The following is a 13,230-nucleotide window of genomic DNA, read 5'->3' as shown; positions in this document are numbered from 1 at the left end:
TATTTTGCCTTATCTCGAGTTTGCTGTGGGGTTATTAATAAAGCATTGGATGACTCCAAACTAAAGGGTTGGGGAAACTATGGCATCATTTATAAAGGAGGAAATCAGAAATCAAAAACAGCTGTATGTTTACAAACGGGTAGTGAGCGGAGAAATCAGGGCTGTTAAATTTATCCCCCTCCTGTCCATAGCACTCTGTTATTCTACACTGGTGTAAAAAACTGCTAAGCCCTACAATCTGCCCAGCTGAACATCAGGCATTGCATAGCAATAAAACAGAGGGGGAAAAAGTGAGGAAATAAGCAAACGGACACTGTGGTCCCCTGATAAGAGCTAGGATAATTGAACCTGTATTAAAACCACCTCTGAAAAAGAGTCATACGGACTTGAAATGTCAACTCTGTTTCTCTCTCCACAGATGTTGCTAGACCTGCTGAGTTTTTTCCAGCACTTGCTGTTTTTATTTCAGATTTCCAGCATCCACAGTACTTTGCTTTTATATTGCTGTATTATTAAAGCCCAGTGACTCTAAACAAAGCATTAGGGTAACTTTAAATTCTGCTAAATCCAGCCATTTTGTTCACTTTAGTTCTTCAGTCAGGAACTCCATAGCAGTAGGGTTTGCCCGATAAGCATCACTCTAGTGCAACAACATTTTTCCAGCCTTATTTTATTTCCATCCTGCTCCCTGTTTCTGCTTACTGATGTACTCAGTGAAATCAGTTTGAACATGCAGTTTAAAGCAACTTATAGTGTATCATTTGAAAGCACACAACAGTGGAACACCAAACATTTGTCAGTACCAGTAAATATCCTCACTTAGATTGTCATATAAATAAATATTTATTTACATTTAGATTAGGTTAAATTTAAATTATTTTAAATTTTTAAAAATCGCACTCTTTCCGTTGGAGACTATAGATTTTATTGAAAGAAGAACGAATGATAAAAAAATGCTTTGTTGCATGTTTACCAAGACTTTCAGGTATCCTACGTCAGTGATAAACCTTAATATCCTTTTTGAGTCAGTGGCAAAGGTTAGTGACACTGTATGAACATAACACAGTTTCTTGGCCTTGCAATTGTACTTTGGGATATGGAACACGTTACTTGCTTTGGCCAATCAACCATGATCTTATTGAATGGCGGAGCAAGTTCGAAGGGCTGAATGTCTTACTTTGCTACAATTTCTTATTATTTTATGTTCTAACATCTACGTTAAATTGAAGAGGATAGAAACTCCATACCAATAAGCTAAGTATTCTCATGCAATTATCCCACAACATAACTTTTGATCAAAGATAAAAGCTGCTTTGATTAATTGAGAAGTTATCGTTTTAAAATTCTATTTCTGGTTAAAGGCTATAATTTATAATTAATAGGCTGCTGGCACTAACTTTACTTTAAAAAAGCAGTTCATCAAATAATCCTTGGTTAATTTGCAAAGAGTTTAAAGAATTCAATGTTTGCGTAAATATTTAACATTTGTTCACTTTAACAGGTGCAAACTAACATTTAAATATTAATTATTCTTTCTAGGTTGAACCAATTAATTCAATTTACAAAAAAAAAGCCCAGTGGTGATAGGTTACCATTTGCACAAGAATCCAAAAATCACACAAAGTGAAGTCAGGTCTGTGAGGAAAGGGTTAATGGACTGGCTATGAGTTCAGAGCAGTGTTTGTTATGTGGAAATCAGATGGGTACGATGCTTGCTAATTAGATTGATGCTTGTTAATTGCAGAATTACTGCTGAATTGAATGGGACAACATACATGGAAATAGAACAATTAATGGCAGCAAACTGATCAAAGCCAAACAGGTAATCACAGTGGGACAGGAATAGTCCTTATATGGCTAAGCCATTGGAAGACATCTTGGGAATACACTAACCAACCAACAGCCAATCATGAACTTAATTAACAAATCTGCACCCAGAAGAGGATTATGCATAAGCTTTTTCAAAAACTATATTCTATATATAACAGGGTGATGAACGTTTAGGGAACAAAATAAGGGGCACTTTGGCATGGGATACCTTACCAATGGCTGGAGGGGGGGTTAGCAAGTACCGTCCAGACTGTGGAGGAGGGTGGTTGTGCCCAAAGTGTGGGATTGGGTGGAAGGCTGATCAGACTGGGGGGGGAGGTGGGAGGTGTGGTGCTGTCCTGACTGTGGGAGCGGGCCACCTAGAGCAAAGTATAGTTTGCGTGTGCAGGTGCATACTGCACATGTACTAGAATCAAAAGATCTAAAATACAGGACAAAGGCCATCCCAGGACATGGGAAACCACCTCAAATATGGGATGGTCCTGTAAAATTCAGGATGATTGGTCACCCTGGTACGTAAACCCCTCAAAAAGTCCCATACATGAGCACAAGAAGGAAGAGGGAAGATAAATAGCAATGGACAATGCTCCATAAAAAAGGTAGAAGATATGTGTCAAAGGGAAGAGTGAACCAAACAGGAAGATTTCACTCAATGATCACTCCTAAGCGACATAGCCATCTCAGATTGACCACCTGGCAGAAAAAAAAAGAGAAATGCTATTGAAACTTTTCATCTTGTACTCATCAGGACAGATGCAAGAATACCAAATTTCAAAGGGAGGAACAATTTATACTGCATTAGAAAAGAGTACTGATTGGTTAGCAAGTGGAATCTGATTGCTCAAAACAACACCATAGAGAATGCACCAGGGAACTATTGTCCCACGTCCTGATGAGTGCAAGATGAAAAACTTTGACAGCACATCTCTTTTTTCAGCAATACTCAAGTTCTGTACTACCAAACGACTATTTAAAACTGTTTTGTTTAAAATTCTCAATAAAGTGTTGAGATTGTGTCAATCGTAATTCTCAGTCTCTGAACTTAAGAAAGAGGTAAAATCACCCACAGATCAGATCAGATCAGAAAGTTACTTTTTTAGTTAATGGATAACTTTATTTATTAAAATAGCACCAGCAGCCAATGGAAGGAACTGCAGCTACAGCTGGAATTAAATGGTTTCATTACCAAACTTCAATGTTCTACTTATAGCAATTCAAGGTAATTCATAAATATTACGAGCAGCAGGATATCAGCACTTCACGGTGAGTGAAAAGGGAAATAGAATTAAAAAACAAGTAAGTGGGGCAAGAGGGATGAAGACAGTAGAAGTAGGCAGGTGAAAAGCCCCAGGATTGTGGCTCTGTGACAGGAACCCAGGAGACTGAGTACAGACCCACAACAATATAACAACAACACCACTGGCACTTATATAGTACCTTTAACTATATAAAATGTCACGAGGTGCTTCACGAAAGCATACCAGACAACATAGAAGGAGACATTAAGTCAGACGATCAAAAGCTTGATCAACGGCCAAGCTGGCGGGACCGGAAATTCCCACCCAAAGTCATGGACATTTGGCTGCCCTTCTGAATTTTCCATCCTGGCCCTAGGTTTTAAGGGGAATCTTAAAGGAAAAGAGAGAGATGGAGGGGCAGGGTGGTTTAGGAAGGGAATTCCAGAGCTTAGAGCAACACTTCCCAAACTATTTTCAAATGTAACCTCATTTTAACACTTGAAAATTAATGCAACACCAGAAACCAACAGAAACAAAACAGCAATAAAGCAGCATGGTAACATTCAGTGCATAATTATTAAAGATCAACATATAATATATTATATAAATATGAAAGTCTATATTTTTACAGTACTTCGTACAAATTATTTTATGTACTCAACAGGCCTAATGAGATGCATGGACGTGCATGTTACAACATAGTTCCTCAAAATCACATTGTACAGGCTCAGTGTAAGTGCTCCCTGGGTTTGGCTCAAGAGAGGAAGCTCCACCTTTTATTCTCAGATATCTCACATTTCTAAGGCTATTGAGCTCCAACAAAACTCAAGAAGCTTGACACCATCCAGGACAAAGCAGCCTGATTGATTGGCACCCCATCCACAAACATTCACTCTCTCCACCACCAACGCACAGTAGCAGCAGTGTGTACCATCTACAAGATGCACTGCAGCAACTCACCAAGGCTCCTTTGACAGCACCTTCCAAACCCACGACCACTACCATTTAAAAGGACAAGGGCAGCAGACACATGGGAACACCGCCACCTGGATGTTCCCCTCCAAGCCACTCACCATCCTAACTTGGAAATATATCTCTGTTCCTTCACTGTCGCTGGATCAAAATCCTGGAACTCCCTCCCTAATAGCACTGTGGGTGTACCTACAGCACATGGGCTGCAGCAGTTCAAGGTGGCAGCTCATCACCACCTTCTCAGGAGCAATTAGGGATGGGCAATAAATTCTAGCCTAGCCAGCGATGCCAACATCCTATGAATGCAGAGCAGTGAATGTGAGGCCGCACTGCAGAGAGAGTGAAGCCGGCTGAAGGACTGCCGTGATCTGCACAATCGATAAAGCACAAACCATTGCAGCGAGCATTGAGAGGAAAATTGTGATTGTAAGATCAGTGAGCACACAGTGGTTAGGCGAGGCTGTGATTGAGGGCCAGTGAGCAAGTGAGGGAGGCAAAGATGGTGGATCAGCAAGCATGGGTGGGTGGTTGGGAAGGTGAAGCCTTGATTGGATGTTTGGGACGAAACTGCAGGGCTGGTAATGAGCCACTGCAGAAAGTTCCAAGGCTCCAGAGAGACAGCAGCTCATAATACAAATTTCCAGCTCACAGTATATTGACCTGGCCTGTTTCCTGTCAACATGAAAGAAGAGTTGTTCCAGTATCTGCAATGATATCTAAAGTCCTGTATTGTACCACACTGTATGGGATTACTGTAGTTTTATTTCACACAACCTCATTTGCTGTTTCCGTGACCCCAACTGGGGTCGCAACCCACAGCTTGGGAACCACTGGCTTAGGAACTAGGCATCTGAAAGCACAGCCACCAACAGCTGGGCATTGAAAATTGGAGATACACAAGAAGGCTTGGAAAAATGCAGACATCTCAGAGGGTTATAAACACGGAGGAGGTTACAGAGAGCATTAATAAAGTGAGAGAAAGTTTCAACATGAATAATTGGCTGCCTCTTAGACAAGCAAATGCAATGAATATCAGTAGCTCGTAGCAAGCTAAGTTTATACATTTTAAATACTTGTTTAAAATTCCTTCCAAACGTAAGCTAGTTGAAGGTGAAATATCTGTTAAACAAAATTTGTTTTAGGTTTCCTAGATTCCTGACATAATGCCATATGCCAATGACGTTTGTGTTAAAACATCATTATACATTCACTGAGGCCACTAGAATGGACAGAACATTGAATGATGGTGCACTCTACTGTGAAGGGCGAATGTAAAGGCTGAGTTTCATTGTTCTATTACTCCTCTGACTTCATTTTTGGACACACATCACTTTATGTAAACTTTCGATTCACATTTCAACTTTTCTAACTTCTAAATGTGGGTTGGATTGAAGAGGTGGCTAAAAAAATATGCAAATCGGTACACTGACTTTATTGGATTGGAACTTGTTTAAAGTCAGTGTTTCTTTTGAGAAATGATTTACCTTTGTCCATTTATATATAAAAATTGGAAAACTAGCAACAGCCCCACCTACACCATTCAGCTAATCACTGACTGCCAACAAGTCATATCACAGTACTCCAGTTTAGGAAAGTGAATGAATGTAAAAAGGTAGGAACAGAAATAGGACATTTAGGCCTCACTACCATCATGTCACATCACTAACGCATGCAGGTGGGTGTAAAACTAGGGCTGACAACTGCAGGCTCCACTTTCAATTTGCAACCAGTTAGAATAAGTGCTAATGAAACAGCTTGAAGGACCCTAGTTTTTTTCTCTCAGTCACACACCTCCATGTGGCCCATTTCTGGCAGCAACATAGGGCAGTGCAGCCTCTCTGTCTGTTGGCAGTGACGTTTAGGAAAAAAGGATTAGATCACTCTACGTTGCATGCTGTTGGCCTTAGCAGCTGATCCATTCATGAGGAAGTTGTCTAATATCCATGATCTTAACACATGAAATACGGAGTGACTGCCTTCTGTTTGTCTCTACAAGGGTGAAGGCTTTCTGCCCTAAAGGCTATTCAAACTCTTTTACATTAATTCATATTGCTAAACAACTAGCTAACAAAAGAGGGTTCTGCTCAAAAAAATTAACCTGTCTTTTCTCGCTGCAGATGCTAACTGATGAGTGCATTTCCAGAATTTTCTATTTTTCTTTCTGCCTTCCAGCAATTGCAGTTTTTTCTTTTTTTTACTTGACTAATGAAATCCACACTCATATTATAGACTGAACTGGAACAGCAGCAGAATCTGATCCTGTATTCTCAGAGGTGAAAGCTCAATGTTACACAACAACAAGAACTTGTATTCACATAGTGCCTCTAAAATGTCCCAGGGCACTTAATGCAGCAAATGGTAATCTTCCTGTTCCTATATCAGCATAAAGAATCTGATAGTCACGATTTTTGCTCTGAAAATCTTAACAACCATCAAATACAACTGCTTTCTAACGAATAGAAGCTATACAAACATATAAGAATTAAAGGATTAAGAAGTTATACTGGCGGTGTTAGATGCAGAAAGGTGGGAGGTGGTGGTGTTGGCATGGTGGTATTGTTGCTGGACTAGTGGTATTGTTGCTGGACTAGTAGTCCAGCAGCCTAGGGTGATGCTTTGGGGACCAGGGTTCAAAACTCATCAAAGGCAGATGGTGAAATTTTTGCATTCAATAAAAATCTGAAATTAAAAATCGAATGATAACCATGAAACCATTGTTGTAAAAACCTATCTATTTCACTAATCCCTCTTAGGGAAGGAAATCTGTCGTTCTCTCTTGGTCTGGCCTACATGTGACTCCAGATCCACAGCAATGTGGTTGATTATTAAATGGGCTAGCAAGCCACTCCAGCTGTATCAATCCGCTAAAAAGCCTAAAAGGAATGGAACCAGGCTGAGAACCACACATTGACCTAGGCTCCAGAAGCAACAACAGAAAACTCACATCGACCCTGCAAAGTCCCTCTTAATATCATCTGGGGGTTAGTGCCAAAACTGGGAGTTTTCTCACAGATTAGTCAAGCAACAGCGTGACATTGTCTGTCAGGTATGTTTCCGTGAGTATGACTACGTCCCAAACATCACCATCCCCGGGTATGCCCCATCCCACAGGCAGGGCAGACCAACCTAAGGTGGCAGCACACTGGTATACAGTCGGTAGGGAGTTGCCCTGGGAATGCTCAACCTCAACTCCAGACCCCATGAAGTCACCATGGCAAAAAGCCTTCCTGCTGATTACCACGTACCTCAACAACCCAGCCCCCCCCCCCTACTCAGCTCATGAATCAATGCTCCTCCATGCTGAATGCCACTTGGAAGAAGCACTGAGGATGGCAAAGGAGCAGAATATACTCTGGGTGGGGGACTTCAATGTCGGTCACCAAGAGGGGTTCGGTAGCACCATTACTGACTGAGGTGGCTGAGTCCTAAAGGACATAGCTGCTAGACTGGGTCTGCGGCAGGTAGTGAGGGAACCAACAAGAGAGAAAAACATACTTGACCTCATCGTCAGCAGCCTGTGCGCCGCTGATGCATCAGTTCATGGTGGTATCGATAGGAGTGACCACTTGTGGAGACAAAGTCCCATCTTCACATCTGTGGCACTACCACCATGCTAAATGGAATAGATTTTGAACAGATCTAGCAATCAAGACTGGGCAACCATGAGGGGCTGTGGGCCATCAACAGCAGCAGGACAATCTGTAACCTCATGGCCTGGCATATCCCCCACTCTACCATTACCACCAATCCAGGGATCAACCCTGGTCCAATGAAGAGTGCAGGGGGGCATGCCAGGAGCAGCATCAGGCTCATACAAAAATGGAGGTGTCAACCTGGTGAAGCTACAAAACAGGACCACTTGCTTGCCAAGCAGCATAAGCAACAAGTGATAGACAAAGCTAAGCGATTCCACAACTAACGGATCAGATCTAAACTCCGCAGTCCTCCCACACCGAGTCGTGAAAGGTGGAGGACGATTAAACACATTGGAGGAGGAGACTCCACAAATATCTCCTTCCTCAATGATGGGGCAGCCCAGCACATCAGTGCAAAAGATAAAGCTGAAGCATTTGCTACAACCTTCAGCCAGAAGTGCCGACTGGATGATCCATCTCGGCCTCCTCCGGAGGTCCTCGGTATCACAGATGCCAGTCTTCAGCCAATCCAATTCACTCCATGTGATATCAAGAAACGGCTGAAGGCAATTAATACTGCTAAGGCGATGGGCCCTGACAACATTCTAGCAGTAGCACTGAAGACTTGTGCTCCAGAACGTGCAGCACACTTAGCCAAGCTGTTCCAATACAGTTACAACACTGGCATCTACCAGGCAATGTGGAATAATTGTCCAGCTATGTCCTGTACATAAAAAACAGGACAAATCCAAGCCAACCAATTACTGCCCCACCAGTCTACCCTCAATCATCAGTAAAGTAATGGAAGGGGTCATCAACAGTGTTATCACATGGCACTTGCTTAGCAATAACCAGCCCACTGACACTCAGTTTGGGTTCTGCCAGGGCCACTCAGCTCCAGACCTCATTACAGCCTTGGTTCAAATATGGACAAAAGAGCTGAACTGCAGAGGTGAGGTGAGAGTGACTGCCCTTGACATCAAGGCAGCATTTGACCAAATGTAGCATCAAGGAGCCCTGGCAAAACTGGAGTCAATGGGAATCAGGGGAAAACTCACCACTGGCTGGAGTTATACCTAGCACAAAGGAAGATGGTTGTGGTTGTTGGAGGTCAAACATTTCAGCTCCAGGACATCACTGCAGGAGTTCCTCTGGGTAGTGTCCTAGGCACAACAATCTTCAGCTGCTTCATCAATGATCTTCCTTCATAAGGTCAGAAGTGGGATGTTCGCTGATGATTACACAATGTTCAGCACCATTCGCGACTCCTCGGATGCTGAAGCAGTCCATGTCCAAATGTGACAAGACCTGGACAATATCCTGTCTTGGGCTGACAAGTGGCAAGTAACATTTGTGCCACACAAGTGTCAGGCAATGGCTATCTCCAGCAAGAGAGAATCCAAACATCACCCCTTGACATTCAATGGCATTGCTATCGTTGAATCTGCCACTATCAACATCCTGGGGATTACCATTGACCAGAAACTGAACTGGACTGGCCATATAAATGCTGGGCTGCAATGCAGGTCAGAGGCTAGGAATAGGGTGATGAGTAACTCACCTCCTGACTCCCAAAAGCCTGTCCACCATCTACAAGGCACAAGTCAGGAGTGTGATGGAATACTCTCCACTTGCCTGGATGAGTACAGCTCCAGCAACACTCAAGAAGCTTGACACCATCCAGGACAAAGCAGCCCACTTGAATGGCACCCCATCTGCAAACATTCACTCCCTCCACCACCGATGCACAGTGACAGCAGTATGTACCATCTACAAGATGCACTGCGAAACTCATCAAGACTCCTTAGGCGGTAATTTCCAAACCCATGACTGCTACCATCTAGAATGACAATGGCAGCACACACATGGGAAATTCGTCTCCAAGGCATGCACCATCTTGACTTGGAAATACATTTCCGTTCCTTCACTGTCGCTGTGTCAAAATCGTGGAACTCCCTCTCTATCAGCACTGTTGGTGTACCTACACCACATGGACTGCATTGCTTCAAGAAGGCAGCTCACTACCACTTTCTTAGGGCATTTAGGGATAGGCAATAAATGTTGGCCTAACCAGCGAAGCACACATTCCATGAATTAATTAAGAAAAAGGAAACCTGTGTGGAGTGTAAACACTGATGTGGATGCTATGCATTCAACATAATTCTATGAAATCTTACATTTACCTGTTAATTACAATGCCAGATCTAAGCCTGGGATCAGATTAATACATTAACTCTGGTCATTCTATTGCCAAATTTAATCGATGGAGAGACCAACTTGTTTATTTGTCCATTAGCACATGCAAAGCAATTCAATTTGAGTAAAATAAAAAAAAATTTGATTGTGTTTATCTTATATTTTATATTTGACTCATATTGAAATGTAGTAAAAAAGGTCGTCAGATGGACTCATGATATCTGCAAGATGCAGAGATCCGGTGGGATGTCATGTGGCAATACACTGATACTCCCATTTTCCCAAAGCAATGAGACCCCATCTCAGTTATGCTGCAAAGGGAGTGGTGGAGTAGAGTTTAGACTGCAAACAGTTCCGACATCAGAGCAGGGAAATATGACAGGCCAGTCAACCTAAGCTGTCAAGAGCATCTATGTCACAGGCCTGACAACAAACAAGTCACTTTTCCTATTCTGTTTCAGGGAAACCGTGCAGCTGTTAACCATAATATTTAAACTGATGTAATGATGTCTTTGTTAGTGTTCAGTTGTATTGAGTTGGTGAAGCAACATGGAACATTATTGTGTCACTACAGCAAGGAAGGGAACACTGAAGGGATGTATTCTGGTCACATTAGTGATAGAGCTGGCATAGTACCAGCTCAAGCACCACTACTTATTTGGGTAGGCATGAATCAAAAGTCTTTGAAAATTCTGGTTTGAATGCTTAAATTATTTCCCACCCAGTTTATGTTAATCAGTGCAGTGTCCAAAGAAAAATCCATTGCAATCCTTTGTGAGTGAGCAACTCTCCTGAGAACTTTTTGCCTTGAGCAACAAGTTGTCATTAAGTAAATAAAAAGGCATTGAATCAGAAAAGTCTATTTGTCCCATCAAGTCTGCTTCTTCCATGGGCAAGCGGTCTAACCATGAAACACACCATACCCACTTAATTGCTGGAGTCAATGTTCTACAGAAATAGATTGCTTGATCCACTGAGCCTGCTCTAGCATCTTGTTAGCCACTGGCAGCTCTATCTTTTTAATTCTTACTTTCCTTTTTTTTCATAATCTTACTTCCCAAATAAATATGTATCTCCTTTAAATCCCCTGAATTGGTTTTATATATGACCTTCTGGAGCTGTGTTTCACATTCTCACCTGCCTTTGTATGGAAATATGTAACTAGCTTAAAACTTGAATTCTAAGAAATATGTTCCCTTTCTCTGGATTCCTCAGTGAAGAAGAGTTGTGCCCTTTCTACTCCACTATAAATTCCCTTTGCTATTTAATAAAATCACCCTTCACCTCCTCATCTACAGGGAATTATACCTAATATAATTATATTAATTTCATTATATTAATACATAATATTAAATAATTATCAATAAATTTAATTATAAATCCATTACATTAATTACCAATTCCCTCATCATAACTGTCTCTGCCTTCCAGTTTTCAGTCTACTGCATCTTCTCTGGATGTGTATCCTTCTAAAGATGGGACAATCAAGAAAGAATACCATGGGGCTTAAATACACTGGAAGTTATCAGCCACTGTTATACATCCTGCCTGACTCTCTTTTCCATTCAATGAGCAGGGTATATAACAGCAGCCCTTTTACCTCCCCCTGCCCTTGCTGAATTTAAATTTTAACCCCATAATCCAGAAGGGAAGCAGCCAGTGCTCTGAATAAACACAGCTGCACTTCCCTGCTTTTATATTCTGTATCACTTGGGATGAAGAGTAAACCTGACTCTCCAAACATAAGCACAAATTCCCCTCTCTGTTATTTTAGTGTAAACATTAATTTGTTTAAAATAAATGGATTAGAGCTCAAGGGCAGGTCTTCCTGAAGTTGGTAAATCTTTTCAAGAATGCAAGTTGCCTGCAAAAAGGTTATGTTAATATAAACTGGTACCTGATATATCCATACCCTGTATAATAAAGGGAGTTACAAAGAACCTTGTGTGTTTAACTTTAAAAAACCTCAGCATAAAGGTCAATCATATGCCAGCTGAACAAACTATAATGTAACATGATGCAATTTAGCCATTTCATTGAACATTAACACAATTGGAATAATAATTGACCATAATGTAAACCATCTGTAAAAAGGAATGCTCACCACTTTCTGATTGGGTTCAGAGTCTTGCAAAAGCCATTCAATGTCCAGATTCTTTGATACTAAATGACCAAAGCGATGCTGACATGGTAGAACAACATCCTGCTCCTCAACCTTCTTCACTACAGACTGGGCAATTGCAGTCCACAAGCGAGCATAGCCTAAATCCCAAACAGAAAGGAACAATGTTAGGTACAGTATTAGAAACCGTTAAATCAGACTGGTCCACAGATGCAATACTTCCAAGCCTGTGATACTTGCACTGCCGTGGGCTCACCCAGTCTAGATGACCTCCCTAAGAATGTGAAGTTTCCAAAAAGACAAAACTTTGTGAACCTTCTCCCTATTCTCTATGGTTACACCAAGGTTTAAATAAGGAAATAGGTCATTTGACCCGACTAGTCCATGTCAGCATTTACTTTCCATAAAAAGTTCAAATTATGTGTACCTATTCTGTTCCCAGTTCTTTTTGATTCATTCACCCATCCAATTTGTTATATAATATTGAAGTCACTTAGTATTACTGCCAGTAACTTTACAATTATGCCCACCTCTTTACATTCCTCAAGTAACATTCTAGCAACATTCCTAGAACTACAGTAATCATTAAATTATTTGCGCATTTATGATGTGCATATACTTAGAACATTCACTCCCTGGTAGCCATATCACTCTAAGGTTACAACTAAGCTATTGTGGTGAAATTCCCATCTTCACTAATTGTAGAGAAACAGCTTTTATTTATATAGCATCTTTCCCACCATCTGGATGTCCCATAGCCAATGATTACTTTTGAAGTGCAGTCACCGTTATTACATAGGTGAATATGACAGCCCAAGTTGCACATTGCAGAGTCCTATAAATCACTGTGAGACAAATGATCTGTTAATTAATTAATCTGTTTTGGTGGTGTTGGTTAGAGGTAAATATTGGCCACAATAGACTACTTTGCTCTTTTTCATGAATTGCTCCATGGGAGCTTTTCTGTCCAGTTGAACATGGAGGTGTGGCCTCAGTTTAATGTCTCCAACAAAGCAGCACTCTCTCAGTGCCGCATAGGTTTTTGTGCTCAAACCTGGATTGGGGGTTCAACACACAACCTTCTGATTCAAGGACAAGAGTGGTACTACTGAAACAAATTGATATATAAACCTAAATTCGATACCAACTTTATTTGCTAGAATTATTGAATGCCAGGAGCTTGATTGCAAAAATGTTGCACCTGGCTGCTTTTTAAACCCCCGCATTTCTATTTGAA

General features: G+C 41.3%; 1 protein-coding gene across 2 annotated transcripts in view; it reads right to left on the bottom strand.

The window, feature by feature from the left end:
• Positions 1 to 13,230, bottom strand: part of LOC121269666 (CXADR-like membrane protein) — a 133,706-nt gene that overhangs the window by 23,008 nt on the left and 97,468 nt on the right. For both annotated transcript variants that reach the window (XM_041174460.1, XM_041174459.1), the window contains exon 2: positions 11,976 to 12,133. In XM_041174460.1, coding sequence (XP_041030394.1) covers positions 11,976 to 12,133 — 158 coding nt within the window. The remainder of the gene's footprint in view (positions 1 to 11,975; positions 12,134 to 13,230) is intronic.

This window comes from Carcharodon carcharias, chromosome 25, assembly GCF_017639515.1.
Source record: "Carcharodon carcharias isolate sCarCar2 chromosome 25, sCarCar2.pri, whole genome shotgun sequence".
Lineage (NCBI taxonomy): Eukaryota > Metazoa > Chordata > Chondrichthyes > Lamniformes > Lamnidae > Carcharodon > Carcharodon carcharias.
The sequence above is the reverse complement of the archived record's forward strand: the minus strand, read 5'-3'. Positions and strand labels throughout refer to the sequence as shown.